The sequence below is a fragment of the Polypterus senegalus genome, chromosome 10 (assembly GCF_016835505.1).
Source record: "Polypterus senegalus isolate Bchr_013 chromosome 10, ASM1683550v1, whole genome shotgun sequence".
NCBI lineage: Eukaryota > Metazoa > Chordata > Cladistia > Polypteriformes > Polypteridae > Polypterus > Polypterus senegalus.
The window spans coordinates 33,727,971-33,753,862 of NC_053163.1; the positions used below are offsets into that span (position 1 = coordinate 33,727,971).

Consider the following 25,892-nt stretch of genomic DNA (forward strand, 5'->3'; position numbering starts at 1 on the left):
TGGACTTCAAGTGGAATGAAATGATCTAAACTATTATACATATATATAAATATCAGAATATTAACATGTTATCCTGACCTGTACCTTAATGTTGTAAACAATCAGAATTAGAAAAGCTTATGTGCAGAAACGTCTGTCCTCAGCCAGCTTCCTTACAAACTGCGCTCCAGTAAATTTCTGTGTGTACATAATAAATCGAGTCATGCCACACGGCAAATATTATCAAAGCAATTATCTAGGCACAGAAAAATATTAAAAAACGAACTCTCACAGCTCAGGCCGCTGATAATCACAGGGCTGGCTAATAGATCAGGAAACAGCCAAAGATCCATATGCTGCCATTATTTATTTTACCTTAAGCTTTCAGAATGTGATAGCACTAGTAAATCTCTCATCAGCAAAGTAACATCACAGAGTAAGACATCCCTGATTGATTTTCAAAACTTCTTTTCCACCACGGTGGCACGTCTGGCCAAAGGCAGATTGAACATTATTGGGTTCCATTGGCATGAAGCTGTGCCTAATGCCCCAGATCTGAGCAGCAGCTTTAGTTTTAGGCTGGCCACACAAGTCCCTAAAAATGACATCTGACCTCCACGCCTTGTACACGGAGATCTCCTGGCAAGAGCTATGTGAGTAGAGCTTTGGCTGAGGTGGTTTACTGTAACACAGACTCTCAACTGTTAACATGTCTAAGCTCAAATTGTGTTAGATGTACAATAATTGTGCAGTTATATAGACAAGCTATTAATGCATGAATAAAGCTAAGAGTTGAGCATGAACAATGGCTGACTTACTGTGATATTTTGAGTCCTCTAACTGGCAACTATGATGTTATAATAAAGTGGACCAATGGCTGTTCTACATGAAAGTGCAGCGTTAACCTTTTCTTCTGGCTGCCCACATGCAGATCTAATTAAAGTTTACTTTTCCTGGTCCCTCCTTATGCTTCATGCTGCCTGAAAGAGGGCTTGTGAATCTACTGATCATTCTCTAAGAAGGAGGTTTAAATACACAAAAATGGTAAGTTTAAGTAATTAAACTCAAGGAGGAGATACAAGAGACAACCCAAATAGTATGTTTTACATACTGTATAATATTAACGCTGTAAAATGATAACTGATAAAAGCCTGGTTTACTTACCTCGTGAAGCCGACGTACGCATGGTGAGCAACCAAAAAACTTGGTGAGGCCCGTTGGATCAGCACATTCACATTCTCCTAGTCAATAAGTGACAGAGTTTGGTCATTGTCACATAGCTAATAATATCACAGCAGAGTATGTGAGACTATGGAAGAAGAGCTGTGCCTGCTACTACTGACTTTATGAGGAAGAAAAGAAGAGGGTGGAGAGTCAGGCCAAAAGCGGTGAAGGAAGGGCAAGTGTAACATTCTTGGTACCTACATAATGAGCAGATGCATTTCAAATGTTTTTGCATGTCTTCCTTGCGTTCTGTTGACCGGTTATGTCAGCCCTTCATTCATTATTCTGGCTCTCATGTATCCAGTTTTACCATTTTTGGATTCACAGTTGCCGCTTCCACCATGCTGCGTAGTCTGGAATAGGAGAGGAAGGTGCATGCCCCCAGGTCTGACGTCATTCTTTCTGCGCGGTCCTCGCACTCAGCGCAGATGCATCAAGTATAAACCAGACCACGTCCATGTCCAAATCTAATCACTTAACACTTAGTAAATGCTTACACTCTGCCACTGTCCTTAAAGATGTAGAGCAAACCTGTTCTGTAGTGGATTCCATCTCAAATCCCTTCACTTTCTGCACACTTTATTGTGCTGTTGACTTCATTTTAGGGTTAGGATTAGGAAACCCATAATGACAAAGTGTTAACACGTTTCAGAAAGGTTTGCAAATTTATTAAAACAATAAAAACGGAAATCTCTCATTTCAGTAGGTACTCAGCCCCTTTGCTGTGGCACTCCAAATTGTGGTCAGTTGTACCCTGTTTGCTTTAATCCTTCTTGAGATGTTTCTGGAATGTGATCAGAGTCCAGCTTTGCCAAACTGAATTGATTGGACATCATTTAGAAAGGCACACACCAAGAGACACGCCACCATTTAGGCGAATTAGGTATTTGCCCAGGGTAATTCACCTAGGGTGCAGATCATAAGGTGGAGGAAAACCCAGTTGCGCAGGTTAGCTGCCAAACAGTCATTTGGTGCACTGATACGTTGGGCAATTTGCTTCTATATATGGTGTTCAATTCTGCACTTGTCCTGTAACACTTGTTCCTAAACAGTCCCTCTGTGATGTCCCGTATGCCCACAGCTTTGGCAATGTGATAGTTAGAACCAAGGAGGAGCCCAAGCAAAGGACTAAACAACTGCAAGACTTGCTACTCAAAAGAATGAGTTTATATCAAACAGAATTTAAAGTGCATTCAAATTGTGCAAAACAGTGCATTAAAGAATTTAATAAATAATCCATAAAATTGCACCATAAAAACAGGGTGTTTAAAATTCATATTCTAATAAATAGGTTAAAATCCAATGAGCAAACATTAAGTCACACATGTTCCTCTTTCTTCTTCTCTATCCCGGTCCTCATCGGAATCTTGGGTATTCCATAGACATGGCCTGCCATTTCAGCCAGTATCCGTGGACCCGGAACTACCGCCTTCTTCAGTCTCTGCAACTCCTAGGGTGTTGTGCCCCCTCTCTGGATGCCATCCCTTTTTGTTTTTTAGCTCTTATCACTTCACTCTCTCCCTTTCGACAACTCCACGTCAAAGCGCAACAGCTGCCAAGAAAGAACCCACCTTTCAGAGCTCCTCCAGCCCGCCATTTTGCTATCCATAATCTAAACTGCAGCCTGGATCCTGCCCCATTCGTCTTCCTTGTTTATCTTTCTCAATACCAGCAATATCTTTGTTTTATCCTTTCTTTCTTCTCATTCTTTCACTCTTTATTTAACCCACTCCCTTTTACTCTACGAATGCCACTCAGCTAGCAACCATGAATTAGTACTTGCCCACGTCAATATAGTGAAAAATTCAGATCATCCAAATTGTATAGGGTGGTCCAGATCTAATTATGCAATTTTCATTACGCTATAACTTATTAAGTTTATTATACAGAAAATCACCTGAAAATTCCCAGAACATCAAGAAGTGTGCGAACTGACGACATGAAGAATCATCTTTGTGCCAAACTGGAATTGTCCCCAAATAAATCAAAGTCATTCAGACGATCTGGATCACCCTGTACTAAAGCCTATAGCAATGAAGTGTTTCGAGAGGCTAGTCAAGAATTACATAAGCACTTCACTGCCAAAACAACTGGATTCATTACACTTCATATATTGCTCCAGTAGATCTAGAGGGGATGCCATCACCTTGATTGTACATACAGTACCGGCCCACCTGGACAACAAAAATGGAGATTACGCAAGAATGCTATTTATAGATTTTGGTTCAGTATTTAACACAATAAATCCCTCTAAGCTCATCAGCAAGCCCAGAGAATTGTGACTAAACACTTCACTGTGCAGCTGGGTTTTAAATGTCTTGAAAGACAAACCCCAAGTGGTTTGAGTAGAAGGCCACACTTTATTATCTCTCATTCTCAACACAGATGCTCCACAGGGCCAGGTTCTGAATCCTCTACTGTACCTCTCTCTATATTTATAACTGCATATATGCACACGACTCTAACATCATTATTATTTTTGCTGATGACAAACCTGTGGTGGGCCTGGTCTTTTAACAACAATAAACAAGCTTACCTGGATGAAGTGTGGAATCTGTAACAGTGGTATCAACACAACAACCTTTTAGTGAATGTCAAAGGAATTGATTGCAGAAATTGAGAGAAAACAGCAGTAGCACAGCCACCCCAACCCCCCTCAGTTTTAATAGCATTCAGTTGGAGACAGTGGACAGTTTCAGAAAGCTTGATATCCACATCACAGTGGTCCAGTCCTGGCCTGGTCCAAGCACATCAACATCTTGGTGAAAAAGAAATGACAACCAAGCACATCAACACCTTGGTGAAAAAGGAATGACAATGTGTTTATCGCTTCAGGCTGCGCTCCCAGATACAATCCATCATCGAAAGTATCCTTGTAGGAAGTACTACCACCTGATTTGGGGACAGAGAGTGAGTGGTGTTGTCAGTTGAACACTTCACTGGGTGTATGGTCTCAGACTTCTAGAACATCTAACCCAGGGGTGCCCAAGACGTCGATCGCGATTGACCGGTAGATCGCGTTGCATTCAAAAAAAATTTTTTTAAACGTTAGTCTATCATATATCCTCCCTATGGCATTTGCCACTTGATTGACATATAGGGTGGCCAGTCTGAGATCTCTTTTCTTCTAACACACTGGTCATCCCGTATCCACGATCAAACGCGCAAGCTACTGCAAAAACTCTGGCTGTGATCTAGTTAGCCGTCCAATTTATATCGACTAAAGAAGGGATTTAAAAAAAAATTCTTTGGGGAGAGTATGGGCTGGATGTGGAATTGGAAGAGGATTTTTTCTCACAATGTCACAATCGAAGTGCGTTTGTCTGATCTGTCAATCTATCATTGCTATTCCAAAGAAGGAAAATGTGGAAAGGCACTTTTGAACTGTTCATAAAAACTACGAAACTGACTTCCTTCCGAAAAGCGATCTGAGAAAGAGAAAAGAGAGGGAACTAAAATCGCAGTTAATCAGACAGCCGTCATTTTTCACTCGGCTGAATTCAAAAGCAAAGGCAGACACACCGAAACATCGCTCCAGGTGAGTCACTCAATCATTAAGCATAAGAAGTCCTTCCAAGAGTTACCTCCTTGACTGCATTATTCAGCTCTACTTATTTATGCGAGTCAGCCTTTTCCCACATGAACATTATTAAATCCAAATACTGTAGTGACCATAAATGTATTGAATTGTTATTGTGCCATAAAGGTTATTGAGTTATGCAAGGTATGACAACATATATTTTATGTATAAAGTATACTCAGTATGTATGTATGTATGTATGTTGTGACAGATAGGGGGTAGTATTGCTCCCTTGAACCCCTGTCCAATATGCCAGACACCAGATAAAAGTCCAAAATATGACTTTATTCATAAGCCACAGTGCACAAAGCACCCTCTCCTCCACAATACTCATAAATATACTCAAACAATCACAATAACCAATCCACCACTGCCAGACGTGTTGCCCTCCTACCACCCAGCTCAGCTCAACGCTCTAGTGTTTTGTAGTCCTTTTTATAGTCCTTGACCCCGAAGTGTTTAACCCTCTCTGTCTATGTGACCTGGAACACTTCCAGGTCAGATAAAACCTCCTTTTCTTCACCCTGGAAGCACATCGTTCCCTTTGTCCACTTGACTCTGACGTACTTCCTGGGTGTAAGGCAAATAACCATTGATCCTCCCTGCAGCGTCTCCTAGTGGTCCTAATGGCATTCAGCAGGGCTGTGTATACAAACTGCAATGTCTATGATGCCCTGCTGGTCTTCGGGGAACCTCCATACTGCAGAGAGGGCTCCACCTGGCGGCTTGGGGGTATTGGCCGGGATAAACGGCTGGCCATACACCACAATGTATATATATTTATATATATATATATATATATATATATATTGTCACGCATGCGCGAGTGGGAGACGCGAAGGATCTTAACACACCTGAGAAGACATTCCGGCAGGGAATGGCGGGTACTTACTAACTTTCTCCCTCTGCTTTCTTTTAGGAAAAAGACGCCCGCCACCATAAGCGGGTTTGCCCGCAGCGTTACTTCCGCCCTTCCTCCTCCATCTTTTCCTGGCGCCATCGATCCCATCCTCCCTCACGGTTCCTTCCCAGCATTCCTCCACTTCCGCTCCTCCCTCATAAAATGGCGCTGACGCCATGATTCGCGTCAGCATATGAACTGTTTAGTTTATGTTTTGACCTGCTTTTCTTTTTTTTTATTGTGGATCGTCTACAATATACGGAGCCGGAAAACCCCAAACCTTTATGTTGTGTCCTTCTACATCTTTTACAAAATATATATATATATATATATATATATATATATATATATATATATATACACACTGTATTTATATAGTATTTTTAATGTAGGTAGATCATTTTGACCTGGTCATTTTAAAAGTAGCTTGCAAGCCGAAAAAGTGTGGATACCCCTGATCTAAACCAAGCAATGCTGGACCTGGGCAAAGAAAATTATGAGATACTAGCAGCAAATACAACAGCCTCTGTCCTGTGCAGAGTTGGGTAAACACTAAAGCTGCTTGAAGACCAGTTCAGACACACAAGGGGGAGCTTCTGTCCACAGTTGATGCTCAGTTTTTAATTTGTTTATATGTTTGCTTGCTTCTATTTGTTAATTTATCTTATATTATTACAATATTAATAAAATGCAAATGGCTACTTCCACTTTATATATTAATATTTATAGAGTTGTATATTTGTTTATTGTCCTTTTATAGTCTTCTCTAATGTATGGTTTTAGAGTTTAGTAACTGAACATTTCACTCCATATTGTACTGTGGATATATTAGTATGTGACAAATAAAATTTGATCTTAAGTACAAAGAAAAATACCAACACCATAGCTGCACTCCATTTATTTAATGTTTTGATCTACAGAAACTTTGTATGCACCTTAAAGATATCCATGATCTGTGCAGAGTACCACTCATTTACATGCCCATTAGGGACTTGGAGTATACTACAATCAATTAGGGGAAAGGGAGGTGACTCGCGTTCAGTTTACAAAGACCAAGACCCTAATCATGGCAAAAGGTGATCACATCAAATCTTGTGATTTACGTTTTATGATTAAATTTCTGCTCCTGGTAAAACCAGATAGAAGACACTACCTTTGGAGCAGTAGGCAGAAGTGTCATCTCTAAACTCATCACCTGAAGGAACAAAGTCATTGTAATTATTATGGGGACTAACAATACATACAGAAGAGAAAGAAAGTACCATGAGGAGTTTGCACAATAGTAAAGGAGACCTTCTTGAGCAGGGAATAAGCTTCATTCCAGAGCTTACATGGCACATTGTAACTGATATTGAATTTTATAAGGAAGCAACTAAATACCCAAATTTAGCAGAGCCCATGATGAAATCTACCTGGACTCCAAAGTGGTTTAAGTTGCAATGTGCTCATCACACAACATGAACATTAGGAAATGTTGCTAACGGGTTCTCACAGCAGTGGGTCCTGACTATCTAAGTAATAATTTCACTTGATTGTGTGTTAGGTGTATAACATATAGAGTATGCAGTGACAAACTGGGAACACTCTGAACAGTTTTGTCGTCCATAATACAAAAAGGACACAACAGATCAACAGAATTCACCCCCTATTGCTAGGATTGTGTGCTATGAGAAGAAGCATCTTTTCAGCCTAAGTAAACTGAGATAACGAGGAAAAGAAACAGACATATTTAAGATTGAAATAAAGATGACAGGGCCAGCTGATTTAGGTAGACAAATCCTTCGACTCCAACTCCGACTCCTTAGTTTCCGGTACTTCTGACTCTGACTCCTCTGCATTTGACATGCTTAATTGTATTTTCTATGTTGATTGAAGGAAGGCAGCATACACGTCATTTAACCACAGAACTACTGGCTAGGAAGCGGACTCTCTCCCGTATTGGCCAGTTTAAACAAAATACAAAACCCCTGAACACACATCAGGCCATAGCACACACCTCCACCTACATCATTACACTTGTTTACACTCAAATGAACTTGTTAAACACATTTTATCTGAAATAAAATGAAAACACTTTTTGTAATGTACCATAATCCAGATTACAATATGTGAATGTCAGGTTGTATAATAGCTCAGCTGAACTTAACACAAGTAGTAACACAACTATGCACTGGGCTTTATTCTTATATTAGAGAAGTACTTAATTAAGACTATTGTTTGTGAAATGGGACATTTGAACTTGCTGTATTTATTTTTCATTACAATTTAAATTTATTAGGAGTTGGAGTCGGTACATTTTTGCCAACTCCGACCCCGACTCCAGGTACCCAAAACTGTCTCCAACTCAGACTCCTTGACTTTGACTCCACAGTCCTGGTATTGACAGCATCATATTGTATGTGTGGAGACTGGGAAACTATACATGGTTAAAGAAAAGTAGAACAGAGCAAAATACTGAGATTTCCTTCAAAAAAACCTGCTTCAGAGCATTCTGGACCCTAGACTGGACTGAAGGTTCATCTTCAAACAGGACAATGACCGCAAAGCACAAAGCAAAGACACTGGAGTGCTGTAGGGCCATCTCTGGGAAAGTCCTGGAGTTGACATGCCAAATCCCAGACTTGAACTCAGTGGAACATCTCTGGAAAGACCTGAAATTAGCTGTCTACTAAAAGTCAGCATCAAAACAGACACAGCTTTAGAGGATCGGCAGAGAATGGCAGAAAAACCCTAATTCCAGGTGTGCGAAGCTGGCCATGTTATACCCGATAAGACTTCAGGATGTATTCGCTGCTGATGGCTCTTCAACCAAGTACTGAATAAAGGGTCTGAATATTTGTGTGAAGGGGAAATTTCAGTTACTTACTTTCAATAAATTGGTAAAACTTTCTAAAATATTTTTTTCACTTTGCCACTCAGGTATCGAGTGCTGCTTGATGAGGGAAAAAATGAATTTAGCACAAGGATACAACACAACAAAATGTGACAAAAAGTGAACAGGACCACATCTACAATAGGTACTGAGATTTTTCAAGTAAGGCAGGTAGATGTTTTGACGTAAGGTAGTTATTGAAGATAAAGAAGATGGATGTTTTGAGGTAAGATTGTTATACCCCATTAATCATGGTGTCACACTGCATGTCAATTAGTGCATGCAAATAAGTATTTCACCATACACGTGACAGTAATAATCCCTGAAACAAATGTACAAAATCCCATTGCCCATAAAAAATATTCACCCCCTTGTAAGTCTTCACATTTCATTATTATACAACATTGAATCACAATGGATTTAATTTGGCTTTTTTGATACTGATAAACAAGAAAGGCTCTTTAATGTCAAAACTGAAAACAGATCTACAAAGTGGAATGCATTAATTACAAATATAATAAACGAAGAAATAATTAATCGCGTAATCATTGATGGATGAACCAATCCAAGAGGATGCCCACATAACAACACCTGGCTGCAGCAGATAGATGGTCATTTCCAGAGGATAGGACTGGACTGTATGTCTGCCTGGGGAGTTACCAACTGGGATTCCGAGCTGCTTTGTCATATGGTGGGTGCATCAACACACTCTACCAGTGCATGCTCCCCTGCCTAACCTGACCTGACCTAAGAATTCAACCCTTTTGACACACCTAAACCATGACTGATAAAGGCATTTGGCTTTATAAGTCACATAATTATTACTGTGGAGACCACCCGTTGTGGTTTTGTCGATGCTGCAATTGCTATTGCTCTTTTGAGAGTTTTTCAAGTGCTTAAGGTAAGCTCTTTCTCAGAATTTAGAGGCATAATCTATCATTTTATACTCCTTTACTATTACCTCCCTATTACACATACAGTGCATCCAGAAAGTATTCACAGCACATTACTTTTTCCACATTTTGTTATGTTACAGCCTTATTCCAAAATGGATTAAATTCCTTTTTTTCCTCAGAATTCTACACACAACACCCCATAATGACAACGTGAAAAAAGTTTACTTGAGGTTTTTGCAAATAGTGCAACCAAGAATGAGGAAACATTACATGCGTTAAAAAAAATCCTGTCATGACCCCCAATAAAGGGTGTTGATGAAGGATATAATTTAAATACCATATATTATTACTTTTTGGTGTTGTCAATGGATAGTTTAGGTTATAATGTTTTATGATTTTGTAATGAACTTATACTGTAAGTAGCTGCCTCTGTCGTGGGTTTGTAGCTAGTTCAAAACGCAGCTACACAAAAGGTTCCAGCAGTAAGTATGAATCATGTTCAAAAAAGAAATACACAGTTCAAGTGCCTTCATTTTAAAAGTTTTAGTACAACTGAAAGCAAACAATTCAAACAAAAAATAAAGTTGATGATATACACAAAGAAGAAACAAAAAAAAAATCTTAGCTATGTTTTTGTTTAAGGCTTAAGTGTTTATGGTTACATTTCATAAAGTTTCAATATTTTAGCACAAACACGAGGACAGTATGTAGGCAATGTAATACTAAAGCAAATGGTTAGACAACTATATGCCTTTATACCTGTTTGTCTAAAAGTTCATGTTTCTTTCCAGTTGTCTGACTACAACCTGAGATTATTCTATTGTTTAAATATAGGAATATAGCACATAATTAATGTTATTCTATTAACAAGTTAGCTTATAAGGAGCAAAATAGAATCTTCTGTTATCTATGTTGCTATGTGAAACCAACATTCAATTCCAATTAAACAAAAATATATGGGAATTTACCATTAACATTGACTTAAAAGGTTTGGCTCCTAGAATACAACACTAATTTCACCTAGAATTCAGGAGCATTACATATGCTAAAAAATCCTTTCTCTTGAGGTTTTTTTATTTTCTCATTAAATGGGAGTTTTATGAACTCCCAATCCACAACACACTGCTAAGCTTCATCTTTAGCCTGCTAAGGAGATGATGCTTATTTGGTTCAGTTACCAAAGCTTAAATAAGCTCTACTTCTTCATTTAAACAAGGCTTACTAGCGAAATACCCCCCAGGTCGACAGTGTTCACACATTAAAGTATATATCGCAGTAAACAGAGCACAAACTTTGGATATAGTGTAAGAAGACTGTGGGCACACAATTATTGTTGTTTTTTTGTCTCAAAGAAAATGTTGGTAAGCAGAAGTAGTCAAATGCCACATTTGTTTTATTTATATGATTGTATTTTGATTACTGTTTTTATGGTGTACTAGAATCATAACATAAACACCATCATGGATGTGAAACAGAAAACTAATTAAGCAAAATACGAAGTAGCATGGATCCAAACACATATGCTACTACAATATTACTTTTCCTGATAGCTACATGGATCTCTGCTCCCACCTTAACATATAACTCGATCTGCTTCTGGAAAAGAGAAGCAGTGACAGAGATGGCACTGGGTTGTGAGTGGTGGTAAATGTGTACAAGGAGAACATTTTGATCTGGACTGTTTGCACTAAGATGCTAACTGGTTTAAATGCCACTGATAGATTCTAATCTGTAATGTGAATATGCCTATAACTGCAGTGTATCTTTTCTGCTTAAATATTATTACACAAAGTTAAAGAAAACTCAGAAAGAAGACAGAACTGAGCAATTAATTTTATTACAGAAAATTACAGTGCAACTTGAAAACAAAAATACAAAATGCAGTAAATAAATGTACCACAGTAAATGTCATAAGTCTACTGTATAAACAAGCTGGAACATAAACATAACTTCTTAAGTAAAATTTTCACTAATTCCAAGATATAAAAAAAAAACGTATTTAATATTTAAATGTACCTTTCAAAGAAAAACAAATAATGAATGGAACCTTTCTTAAATTTGTAATATTTTGAATTAAAATAAGGAGTATAAGGAAACTTGATTTTTTTTTTTTTAAGTGCAAGTTTTACTTATTTGGGCTCAGTAACTTATATTATTAAACATCTCTTTTTTTATTTAATTAAGGACAGGGCCAAAATTTGGAAAACTGTACTGTAATTTGTGGGTAGTGATGTAGTGATAAAATTCCTGTGCAACAGAGCAACAGACACCCTTTTAAATATTGTGCTAAATCAGCCAGCCATCTGTTACTATAAAAACTCAAAATCCTTCCATTATACAATTAAAAATATTTTTGTATTAATTTTCATAACATTAGTATGAAACCAGAACCAAAATTCTATATTTTGGGAAGTTAAACTGCACTGGAAAGGGGTATTTAAATAATAATGAACAGATCAAAAATTATTTATATAAAAAATATATATAATTTGAAATTTAGACAAAACAGTAAAATGATTAGAGTTCATACCCAAATGTTGCTTTAAAAATAAGGACAAAAACCATACATAGCAATGTTAATATCTATGGTCTAAATGAGCATAGTATCTCCTAGTAAACATTATTGCACCAAAAAAAAAACACACACACAAAACAATTTGGATGACTTTAATGATAACTTTTTAAATAAATGGCTCAAAATAATTGAGTACTGTACTGTATCATTTTTAAATATGAGAAAATATAATATTGATCTTACCAAAACAATTTTTCTGACTAATTACAAAAATGCTAATTTTTAACTAGTTGAAAACTTTGGACTCAAATTCTTGGGGAAAGGCAATTATGGTGTCAAACAGAATGCAAATCATTCCTAGTTTACCCAAAAATTCACACTCCTTTCTCAACTACTTTGCAATTTAAATAATAAAATGCCTGAAAAAGCACTGTAAAGATGTTTGCTTTTGCAGCAGTATGTGTCTGACTGCCAGCAGCTGGTTAGTATAAATGGTGTTGCTGACAGCAATAGCTGAAGAAATCACTTGCTTGTTGACAGGTAGCCTTGAAATAAGTGTGATGTGCCAAGGCAAGAGAAAGATAAGGTGGTTCAAATAAATGAACGTCAGCCCAAATAACAGTCTTACCAAAACAAACAAAAAACAAAAGTCTTAGGCTAATTCTGGTTAATAGCCAGTCTTTACACTCAATCACATCTCCAGAGAAGAGTACTCTTACCGTAAATTACTTCTGTCAAGAAATTTTTCTGAACCCAACCTGTCAAACAGTCCACTAGGAGGCTTTTACTTTTTGGAATGCAGATTTGCAAGTATTCATGTTTCCTTAAATTTCACCTGCCTCTCTCTCTTCAGAACTGGACTTGCCATTTGTGCTGCTACAAGATCGTTTCCTCTCACGGCGGTCCTGTGACTTGTCCTTTGAATGCCTGTCTTTTTCCCGAGGCGAACGATCCTTGGAGGACCTAATTTAAATAACAAAACAAGTCATATTGAGACCACTCATCATGAGTTTCAAAGTCTAGAATAATTCATCAATTAAAGGTTGCTGTGATTAAAAATGAAAGATGTAAGATTTTTGACTAAACATATTTATAGTCAGTTGGAGCCTATTCTATGCATACACTATCACAATACTTGTACGGACTAAGCCAGATCTCATGCTCCGAGTTAACATTTACCCTAAGCAGTGGAATAAGACTGGTGTTACACCATTTCCTAAAAAGAGGAAAAATTCCTTAAATACACACTAGCTGTATTAAAGTTGCAACTATTATTTTAAAAAATGTTCATAGCTGTTTGAAAAGAAAAGTTTCAGACAAACTGTCAAAAAAGAGGCACCTGAAAGTGTCCAAATCACGTCAGAAATCAGAAAATCGCAAAGCAAATTCATTGCTAGAGAGACAATAAATACAGCACAGGCACATTTCATTACTTTTCTCATGCTTAAAGGAATACTCTGCCTAAAGTTTGTATTTTTTTAAATGTTACTTATTCCATGTAGTTTGTAGTGGTGGCTCAGAATTTCTTATAATTTTATGCTTTCCTAGAGAAAGTACATAAAAATATTTTAACAGAATGTGACCCAATAGTGACCAACACTAGACAACAGCAAATGATGTAAAGAAAATGTCCACAGAAAAAAGAAAAAAAAAAATCTTGCATAACTCATGTCACACAATCTGCATTTATGGTATCAATTTGTATATTTAAACCATGCAAAATCCATGCATTTTTTGGTAAAATATACTTATGGAAACCTCAAACATGAAAACTGCATAATAAAGTTCTTTTGAACTGAACACAGGATTCTTGACCAGTGAATTACAGGACGAAACAGTTCTTCAATTCAAAAGCATTATGCCTGTACTTTGGGAATGTGCTTTTCGAATCAAGTTACATGAACTAAAAACATTAAAGGCATACATTTAGTATTAATCACGTCAAGGTTTATTAAGTTTAGTACAGATTCTTTAGTATAGGAAGAGTGGTAGCACACAGCTGTCATTCCTGCCTCACAGTATCAGAGTCTGCATGGAGTTAACAAATTCCTCTGTGTATTTATGTATTGAGCGTTATTAGTGAATATGTTTGGAGAAAACTGCACCCCTGAGGCTAAAGACTGCTACAAAAAAGAAAAATAAGTCTCTTGTTAAAACAGGTGATTCTCAAACTAATGTATTGCTTTTTATTTTTTTCCATTCTAAAACCACATGGATACATTGTTTTACAATTTGCACACAATCTCAATGTGAGGATCAATGCTCAATACCACACTTGAAAAAGTATTTGGTAATTTTAAGTCTTTTGTTTTCATGTTTGGATACCAACACCTTTTACTTCCATTTTAAAGCACAAGAGCGGGCTAGGAGTTTTTCATTATTAAAAAATGTTTCAATTTAGAACAAAGTTTCATGTGGCAAATTAACACATAGGATGATTGTGAAGAAAACAACTTCCAACCTGAAAAATACTGAATATATCCTTTAAACCATATTAAAACACTAGCCCAGATGGAGAGTTAAGAAAAAGGCTGTTAAAAGCAAAAAGATAAAAAAAAAAATAACAGAGTGTAAAAAGCACAAACTCAACCGTAAGTCACAATTTCAAAAGGAAATTGGAAAATATGTGAATCCTGGGCAATTTTACTACATTTCAAATCAACAATTTCTATTCAATCCATATGACATTTTCTTTGTAATTATGATTACTTTTCATTTGAAGTGTTTTCCTTCTATTTTATATTGGAGGCTGAACTTGCAGAAACCAGGTGACTTTTAAATGAATAGTACCGGTGTAGTTTTAGGGTCTAAGTTGAATGAGAGTTATAAAAAGCATGCTAGACATTTTCTTTCAAAAACAACAATTTTTAGCTCTCTTTGTTCTCGGTTTTATTTTCAAATCTGTTATTTATTCGTTACTAAACATAGTTTATTACTACACCATTAAAATCAGCCATGTTGAACATAATGCTCTTCAAGTTTTCATCATGATGTCACTAAGAAGACCAATCCCTTTCCCATCCCCAAAGAAAAACTGTGAAACTGTGACTAACAAGCCCAGCAGAGGCATTAACAGCCTAAGCCTCTGTGACAAGTCTGTTAAAGATGCTACAGAGCTCCATTAAAAGGAAGTGGGAAAAAGTGGAACATATCTTCAGTTTCAAAGCATTTATTGTTAGAAAAATAATAAGAGTAAACTTTTGGTTTATAAATAATTGTATTTAATTTCTAGAAGTAAAACTGGTGATAGCAAAAAAAAAAAAAAAAAATAGGATTTGCACTAACAAAACAGAAGAAATCAGTTAGTTTAAAACACTCATACTTGTTTTAACAACAAATCATGAATCATGCCTCAGATCAGATCATGGAGTCTCTCACATTGGCACTTTTTGAAAAAGACAGCACCAAGTGCGAGAGGAATTATGCTTCTCTTTTGCTCCAAAGTGTACAAATTTAGAAACATTGGGTCTCGTGTAGTGGTGTGAAATCTGAGCTTTTAGAAAACACAGGCGTTTGTGATCAGGCACAGAATTCACGTGTACCCCATGTTAGGTCATATTGTCTGTGGGGACAGACCTTTCCTAATATTTATTTGCATCAGTTGATGGGTGCTACCCCTTGAAACACTTGAATATTCTGCTATATTTAATTTGGCAGGAGTTTCAGTCTGTATTTCCCAGGGATTTGGCAAATTTCTACTTGCTTTATGATTCATACATCATCATTTGTCCAGACAAAGAAGTTTGTTTTGTTTTTGCCTTCTTCTTCCAGCATTTTAATTTCTTCAGGTTTGCTTTATAAACAAGGCTCCTGGCTAATAAACCATAAATGCTCAATAAGAAAGATTTACACAGAGTAACATATGCTATTTAAATAGTTTCTAGATCCTTACCACTCATAAATATGATTATATGGCTGCCAACCTGATAACCAGATTTCCACAAGAATCACCCTGAATCTCAATGATAAACCAGTCAAGCTACTCGTTCATTATAGTGCAGACCCTCAAAACAAGTGATTTGCTAAGCTAAATATCATGAACAGGAAATAATTATGTCTCCACACAAAACTTTCATACCCAACGTATCTCATTCTATTTTACAAAACAGTCTTATCCATTATTGGATTGTGGCAGCACAAGCAGAAATAGGCCAGCCCAAGGACTACCTATATATATATCAGTTAAGGGCTGTCATCTTTATTTATTTTTTTTTTTTTACTTTATATTGATCTCCTGAAGGCATATATATTACATTACAGCTTCATGTTCAGATAGCGATGAAACTTTTTCATGGTATGCAGTTTCAAGCAGGCTGGTCTGAAATGACGACTGTATAACATGCTATCACAATGCCTATTAAAACCTTGGTGATGTATTTATTGTACATGAGGTGTCTCCATTACAAGAAAGAAGGGAAGACACTGTTCATTTGCAAATAAAGAATGCAGTTGCATTTTGCTCTGTTGCATAGTTGCTGTGTGTCATCACAGTGACATTTAAATCTTTATTTAGGAAGCCTATTATTTTTATTGAAAACTACGGAAAAAAACTTTCCTAAGACAATGGGGCCTCAGTTATAGTGCCATCATTTAATTAGATGCATCAGTAAGTATTTTTCTGTATGCAATATTTGTTACTTTTTATACCAGGGCTAATATTATTAGTTCACAGGAGCTCCTTACTCTTGAATATGCTACATAAAATTGCCATCAGTAGAACATTTGTGCATCACATCATTTTATTGTTTTTAGTGTCTTATGTTGGTAGTCATTGGAAAACAGAATTTTACATTGAACTATATTATTTTGAATAATTAATCAGTAGGAAAAATGGGAATTTGGGGTATAAATCAAATTTCATCCTGTAATACACATCTTATAAAAACTGTAACTTCAATCAAATTTGAATATAAAGCTTTGATCTGTAATCTTGTACTGTTACAACGTTTTGGAGGATTTAGCTCAAAAGCAATACACATGGAATCATGGTTTAATTTAACCTATTATTATATATTTATTTAACCTACAGTATATTATACATCATTGACCTTTACAGGTGGCACATTTATATAGCCCATGGAATGAATTGAACATTTTAAGAACTGTATTAAAAAAGACCAGGTGAAAAAAATTAATACGGTGAATCATGAACAACGCTCACCTCCTCTATGTTCAGTCCAAATCGAACAGTGATGCACAACTGTTTAAATTTACTAAGGCATGCTGACACTCCTGGCTTGTGCTGTAGCAAGGCTTAAAGTGGGCAGGTAAGCATAACAGCATTTCACGGTTTTTGCTTTGTGAATTACAGTGTTGCTGCATATCACAGACTTGACTTCAAATGGGACACTCCAGCTTTCCGCAATACTGCATGTATTTTACTACCAAGGGACCATCAGCCCCTAACCCACTGTTTAAAGCATATGTACTTAAGTGTACTTGACAAATCAATCTGGCCTGAATTTGTATTAATTTTATTCCACATTGTGAGGAATATGAAGATGCCGAAAGAATAGAATTGCTAAAATTGTCTTCTGAGAGCTTAGCTGAACTTTCTTCCTTTCACTTTGCTTCGAGTAGCAGCGCTCATTTGCATAAAGCACCAGCCCTAATTTTCCACGATTATAACCTCAGCCTGGTTGCTGGTAGTGTTCATTTACATGAAATGCAAGCCCCATTTCTATGTTCTTAGATGGAAAAAGGACATGATACCTAAAAATACCTCACTCACTGTAACATTACTACAAACAAATACTGGCAAATAAAACAAACAAAATGTGCTGGCTAATGTTCTTTTTTCTATAACATCACCAAATTTCAATTAAATAAATGTGTTTTTGAGATTTCAGGGTATATACATTTTATATTGTAAGGGGTTTATATCCCTAATAATGATGTATCGAATGTCCTTTCTTAGCAGATAACCTACAACATTAGAGGTAGCATCTTGCCAAATTTCAGCTTTATGACTAGGAAATAGTTTTTTTGTTGATGAGTTAGTCATTCAGTTTTGTTTATATAATGCATATACAAATATATATTATATATAAACTGCTCAAAAAAATTAAAGGAACACTTTGAAAACACATCAGATCTCAATGGGAAAAAGAAATCCTCCTGGATATCTATACTGATATAGACTGGGTAATGTGTTAGGAACGAAAGGATGCCACATCGTTTGATGGAAATGAAAATGATCAACCTACAGAGCCCTGAATTCAAAGACGCCCCAAAAATCAGAGTGAAAAAATTATGTGGCAGGCTAGTCCATTTTGCCAAAATTTAATTGCAGCAACTCAAAATTATACGCAGCACTTTGTATGGCCCCTGTGTTCTTGTATACATGTCTGACAACATCGGTGCATGCTTCTAATGAGATGACAAATGGTGTTGTGGGGGATCTCCTCCCAGATCTGGACCAGGGCATCACTGAGCTCCTGGACAGTCTGAGGTGCAACCTGGTGGCACTGGATGGACCAAAACATAATGTCCCAGAGGTGTTTTATTGGTATCAATTCCTTCATCCTCCAGGAACTGCCTGCATAATCTCACCACATGAGGCCAGGAATTGTCGTGTACCAGGAGCCACTGTACCAGCATAGGGTCTGACAATGGGTCCAAGGATTTCATCCTGATACCTAATGGCAGCCAAGGTGCCTTTGTCAAGCCTGTAGCGGTCTGTGTGACCCTCCATGGATATGCCCCAGACAATCATTAACCCACCACCAAACTGCTCATGCTGAATGATGTTACAGGCAGCATAATGTTCTCCATGGCTTCTCCAGACCCTTTCACTTCTGTCACGTGCTCAGGGTAAACCTGCTCTCATCTGTAAAAAGCACAGGGCACCAGTGGTGCATCTGCCAATTCTGGTATTCTATGGCGAATGCCAATCGAGTTGCATGCTGCTGGGCAGTGAGCTCAGGGCCCATTAGAGGACATGGGGCCCTTGGGTCACACTCATGAAGTCTTTCTGGTTGTTTGGTCAGAGACATTCACACCAGTGGCCTGCTGGAGGTCATTTTGTAGGGCTCTGGCAGTGCTCATCCTGTTCCTCCTTGCCCAAAGGAGCAGATACTGGTCCTGCTGATGGGTTATGGACCTTCTATGGCCCTCTCCAGCTCTCCTAGAGTAACTGCTTGTCTCCTAGAATCTCCTCCATGCCCTTGAGACTGTGCAGGAGACACAGCAAACCTTCTGGCAATGACACGTATTGATGTGCCATCCTGGAGAAGTTGGACTACCTGTTCAACCTCTGTAGGGTCCAGGTATCGCCTCATGCTACCAGTAGTGACACTGACTGTAGCCAAATGCAAAACTAGTGAAGGAACAGTCAGAAAAGATGAGGAGGGAAAAATGTCAGTGGCCTCCACCTGTTAAACCATTTCTGTTTTGGGGGTCATCTCATTGTTGCCCCTCTTGTGCATCTGTTGTTAATTTCATTAACACCACAGCAGCTGGAACTGATTAACAACCCCTCTGCTACTTACCTGACCAGATTAATATCCCATAAGTTTCACTGACTTTATGCTATACTCTGATTAAAAAGTGTTCCTTTAATTCTTTTGAGCAGTATATATATATATATATATATATATATATATATATATATATATATATATATATATATTTATTATATTATTTCCACTTATTTTTTTGCTTATTATAACTGTTGACATAACTTGTAAAGTTACATTTTTTTGTTTATTAAAATAACCCAGATTAGCAGTATGCAAAATAGTAATAATCATTATACAGTCATATGAAAAAGTTTGGGAACCCCTCTCAGCCTGCATAATAATTTACTCTACTTTCAACAAAAAGATAACAGTGGTATGTCTTTCATTTCCTAGGAACATCTGAGTACTGGGTTATTTTCTGAACAAAGATTTTTAGTGAAGCAGTATTTAGTTGTATGAAATTAAATCAAATGTGAAAACCTGGCTGTGCAAAAATTTGGGTACCCTTGTAATTTTGCTGATTTGAATGCAGGTAACTGCTCAATATGATTACTTGCAACACCAAATTAGTTGGATTAGCTTCTTAAGCCTCGAACTTCATAGACAGGTGTGTCCAATCACGAGAAAAGGTATTTAAGGTGGTCAGTTGCAAGTTGTGCTTCCCTTTGACTCTCCTCAAAGAGCATGGGATCCTCAAAGCAACTCTCAAAAGATCTGAAAACAAAGATTGTTCGGTATCATGGTTTAGGGGAAGGCTGCAAAAAGCTATCTCAGAGGTTTAAACTGTCAGTTTTAACTGTAAGGAATGTAATCAGGAAAGAGAAGGCCACAGGCACAGTTGCTGTTAAACCCAGGTCTGGCAGTTCAAGAAAAATTCAGGAGCAGCATAAGCGCAGGATTGTGATAATGGTTACAGACAACCCACAGATCACGTCCAAAGACCTGCAAGAACATCTTGCTGCAGATGGTGTACATCGATCTACAATTCAGCGAAACTTGCACAAAGAACATCTGCATGGCAGGGTGAAGAGAAAAAAGCCCTTTCTGCACTCATGCCACAAACAGAGTTGCTTGTTGTATGCAAATGCTCATTTAGACAAGCCAGATTAATTTTTTGAAGAAAGTGCTCTGGACTGATGAGACAAAAATTGAGTTATTTGGTCATAACAAAAAGCACTTTGCATGGAGGAAGAAGAACACCACATTCCAAGAAAAACAACTGCTACCTACTGCCAAATTTGATGGAGGTTCCATCATGCTGTGGGGCTGTGTGGCTAGTTCAGGGACTAGGGCCCTTGTTAAAGTTGAGGGTCAGATGAATTCAACCCAATATCAACAAATTCTTCAGGATAACTAGGGGGCTTTGCCCCCTGCTCGCTTCGCTCACCAACCCCTGTGTTTGGTTAATTGGATATACAATTTTAATTTTTTTTTTCTTTGGAATTGTTTCAATTTCATTATTTGCACTTTTACTTTAAAGCTTCATTAAAAACAGTATTTTCTGGAGACACACTGTGACAATGCAACGTATAACTGCCCGTGAGTGAATATTGTTTCTGTTTCTCTAATAAATAATCCGACTTTTTCTAATGTTTGTCCCTGTGACTGTCATAGCAAAAGCTATTCTCACAGTAAACTGTAAACATTTTAACACGAAAGGCATATCATGATGTCCTTTGGTGTGTAATGTTATTTGCGGAATATATACATTACCTTTCTTTTGGCCTGTTAAAATTTGCATCGCTTCTCTGTGATCATAAATATACACATGACCGAATTGTGTATTCTTTGAAATTCAACTTGTCCTTGCTTTAACTGTTGCTTGACCACAGATTCTCATAGCGTATGGTCTATTATTGTGTAAATCCACGTTTTGTACATAAGAATGAAGCGAACAGACTCTACTCTTTGCCTTTTATTTCCGACCTCGATTTGTCCTGCTCTTTTTTCAGTTACACCTGGTTCTGATGATTAATCACCTTTTGTTTTGCAGTTATGCAATCTTTTCTATCTTTTCTTTGATACTGTAGCGACTGACATGATAAAGTGTCACAAAAGATTTACTTGAACAATCGCTGACTTCAAACCCCAAACACTACTTTCTAGCACACTCTCCAATTCCTCATCCCCGCTCCCCTTACCGCATCAATCAATACCCCGCTATCAGTTTTCCGTGCTGTAATCAGCCCTCCCTCAATCGGACTGAAAAGTCACTTAAAACTAAAAATACCACAACCTGGCTGGGACACTGCAATACTTTCAAATTTTACTGGTTTCATATTCTGTACCTTTCTCTGCATGTGTATCGTGCCATCGTTTGTTTGAGCCTTTCGAATTCCACTGCTTTCATAATCTCTTATCTGCCTTTTTTTCTCTCCAACGCCTTTGGGCCTCTATTCTCCGTATTGCCCTTATACGCTTTATATGTGTTGAGAGCACAGGATGTGTGTGCACTATGTGCTTTTACACGACTGACTGGTTTTTGATGAATGTGCTCTTATATGATATCTGTTGTAAGTAGGGCATGTCTTGCAAGAATCTCATGTTCCACGTCCCTGCGAGACAGCTCTGGGACAGTCTCTTGGCACCAAGTCTCATGTTTACAGTCCCCGCGAGACGCTCCGTGGCAAGACTCTGTTGTCTCGCGGGTCTATTAAATGTCTTTCGAGAACTTCCAAGAAAATCACGTATTGTCGCCTTGTTTTTGCATTCCAGGATTTCTTTTTATAATAGAGAGATGTTCAAGCATTATTCACAAATTTAAAGTTACGCAGAGGTTGGATATTCCAACAAGACAATGACCCAAAACACAATTTTAAATCTACAAAGGCATTCATGCAGAGGGAGAAGTACAATGTTCTGGAATTGCTGTCACAGTCCCCTGACTTGACTATCATCGAAAATCTATTGGATGATCTGAAGCAGGCTGTCCATGCTTGGCAGCCATCACATTTAACTGAACTGGAGAGATTTTGTATGGAAGAATGGTCAAAAATACCTCCATCCAGAATCCACACACTCATCAAAGGCTATAGAAGACGTCTAGGGGCTGTTATATTTGCAAAAGGAGGCTCAACTAAGTATTGATGTAATATCTCTGTTGGGCTGCCCAAATTTATGCACCTGTCTAATTTTGTTATGATGCATAAAGCATATTTTCTGTTAATCCAATAAACTTAATGTAACTGCTGAAATACTACTGTTTTCATAAGGCATGTCATATATTAAAAGGAAGTTGCTACTTTGAAAGCACAGCCAATGATAAACAAAAATCCAAAGAATTAAGAGGGGTTCCCAAACTTTTTCATATGACGGTAACCTTTAAGTAATTGATTTTAAAAATACATATTCTACTACACTTTTTTTAATTAATTCAAACATTAAATTATAATGAAAATGTTCAAGATAGCGACTTTGTGGGTGGTATGGCGCTGTATCAGATTTCTATAGGAAACACTGATTATATTATTGCCTAATGGAGGCATGGAGAGTCTCTTATCTTAGCCAGATATTATCAGCCCATGACAAACCACTGCATCAAGATCATATATAGACTCATAACCTTTTACACCAACACAATAAAGCGTCACCAATTCATTAAACCTATTAATTGAATGGAATGCAATATCCAAATCTGAATTGTATGTTAGTCCATCATAGGGCACACTTACAGAAACACATCAACCAGCCATGTAAAATTACCCTTACACTTTGACTACCCTGAAACCTAGCCAAATGGGTCCATGATGCCAAAATGCTGGACACTGTGTCACCTTGTCACCAGTTCAAAACATCACCGGCACTAAAACATTTAAAACATGACTTGTACAAAGAGTGTGTGCTTGGAATGCTAGTGATCACATATACAGTACAGGCCAAAAGTTTGGACACACCTCCTCATTCAATGTGTTTTCTTTATTTTCATGACCATTTACAGCACTCCATCACTCTCCTTCTTGGTCAAATAGCCCTTACACAGTATGGAGTTGTGTTTGGGGTCACTGTCCTGTTGAAAAATAAATGATCGTCCAACTAACCTGACTTCTGCACAACACATCTGCTGGTCCCAACCCCATTGATAAAGCAAGAAATTCCACTAAATAACCCTGATAAGGCACACCTGTAAAGTGAAAACCATTTCAGATGACTACCTGTTGAAGCTCATCGAGAGAATGCCAAGAGTGTGCAAAGCAGTAATCAGAGCAAAGGGTGGCTATTTTGAAGAAACTAGAATATAAAACGTGTTTTCAGTTATTTCACCTTTTTTTGTTAAGTACATAACTCCACATGTGTTCATTCATAGTTTTGATGCCTTCAGTGAGAATCTACCAATGTAAATGGTCATGAAAATAAAGAAAACACATTGAATGAGGAGGTGTGTCCAAACTTTTGGCCTGTACTGTACACAAACAGCATTTTTGTCAGCACAGTTATTTCTGAAAGATTAAATCCTCAAAAACATGTTGTTACTTATATATCCGATTTGTAGCTCTACAAACACAATGTAATCTAGCAGTCACAACTTTTGCTGCTTTGAAGTGACTCACCTGGCAACTTTTGGAACTGCACTAGACTTTTGATGAGGGCGATCAGCAGTATTGTTTCTTTTCCTCTTAGGCAGTCATAATAATCTTGTAAAAGTGAGCACCACAAAATAATTGATGGAACTGCATTTAATGGAAAGTATAGGCCAACACTTCATGATTTTTTTGTCACATTCTAGGTATGTACTGCTACACAATTTTAGCAAGGAAGGTTTTTTAATCTAATTAGCCAAAGACAGACATTTTATTTTATGACTACACCCCCAACCCCAGATCTATAGCAATTACTACCAGTGTCTTATCATGTGTGCTTTTGTTTACTTGAATACTCCCCTGTACAGGTCACTGGGCATTTGGAAAAAAATAAGCATATGCCCATCAAAAAAGATAATGCTGAAAACTGGTAATTAAATTAAATATGTCCAACATGATTTCAACAGTAGTCATGCTGTTATTTGCATACGCCAAAATGTGAATATCATGTTTAATTATAGTATCAGCTTTTCTCCTATAAGTATTTGTTAAGTTTGAAGACATATAGTTCTTGATTTGGTCTTGTGCCTTATTGGACACCAGCATAAGCTACTTGGGAGAAGCACTTTTTTAAATTATACAGCTTTGATTAATAAAATTCACAAATTTTATCTGGGTCAAATGAAAGCAAGCCACTACTGTAAAAAAAGTGCTGTTTTCTCTAAAATACTCTCTTCTTTATATCTATGTGATAAAAAATGCATACAAGTCAACCACATGCACCTAAATAGCGAGTTTATATAAACAACTATATTAGTAACTTGCACAAATAACATTAGTAAAGCATTTATGCCTGTACCTTTTCCGGCTGCTTTTGTCTTTTGAACTGTGCCTTGAGGTGTGACGATGAGAATGACTCCGACTGCCTGATCGTGATCTTGGCCTGTGGCGATGCCTTTCTCGAGATGGAGGTGAATGCTTCCTGCGTGATGAAGAGGAATGAGAGTGCGAACTGCGTTGCTCACGCGACTCAGACCTGAGACAGAAACAATCTGCTCTTAGTTGACTGTTTTCTTTATGTATCTAATATCTGCATTTTATTGTGAAAGTTGACTTAGTGAGAATTTCACATGCACTCTCTTCTCTATATTATAACAATAAGTATCCTGCTTAACAAATTCCTAAAAAGGTATGGTCCAATGAGAAAGAGAGAGAAATGAGATGGCAAAAAATAAATAAATAAAAATAAAAACAAAAAAATAATTTAATGAAAATAAACAATATATACCTTTTTTGATCTTTGCTGTGTGATTTTGATCTGAGGAAAAATACAGATACATCAATTCTATAGAAAGATATCTAATAAAAGAAACATTCTCAAATTACCCTGTGCTTAGCAACTTGTATGTATATGCTGCATCTGATATATGCTCTCCTCTGATTTGATAATTGTACTTGGTATTAAAACTTAATACAAAACTAGTTAATTGTCTATTTGGAGGAGAGGAAAAAATTGTATTAAAAAAGGAAGGATGGCTTTACCTCCTTTGATCTCCACTGCGGGATCTTGTCCTGATGGGATACAAAAATATTAATTTATACATTTACTTATAAACACATTTATACACATACAGTATTTATAAACCTCTTCTTCCTATTCCATACTTCTTTAGTTATTTCCTCCCCTTTTTCTCGCTCAACACATACTCGGGCTTGGACTCTCTTCACAACAACCTTAACTGGTCATTGTGCAGCCTTGGTTTTAAATGCATTCTGATGTCAGCCTGGGGAGGCCACTGAAATCCTTTAATTCCATGAGGCTGGTGAGACTCACTGCATTCATTACTACTCTCAATCCTGATCATGGCTAAAATACAGGTCTTTGTAATGCAAACAATAATGTATCATTATTTTAGTACTTTTACTTACACACATTTAGTAAAATAGA

At 37.2% G+C, this 25,892-nt stretch overlaps 1 protein-coding gene across 1 annotated transcript in view; it reads right to left on the bottom strand.

The window, feature by feature from the left end:
• Positions 1-11,553: 11,553 nt before the first annotated feature.
• LOC120537061 (putative RNA-binding protein Luc7-like 2) overlaps positions 11,554-25,892 on the bottom strand; it is a 51,418-nt gene continuing 37,079 nt past the window's right edge. Inside the window, exons 8-11 of the mRNA XM_039765677.1 lie at positions 25,487-25,516; positions 25,233-25,262; positions 24,804-24,980; positions 11,554-12,930 (exon numbers count right to left, since the gene is read on the bottom strand). Coding sequence (XP_039621611.1) covers positions 12,792-12,930; positions 24,804-24,980; positions 25,233-25,262; positions 25,487-25,516 — 376 coding nt within the window. The 3' untranslated portion in view covers positions 11,554-12,791. The remainder of the gene's footprint in view (positions 12,931-24,803; positions 24,981-25,232; positions 25,263-25,486; positions 25,517-25,892) is intronic.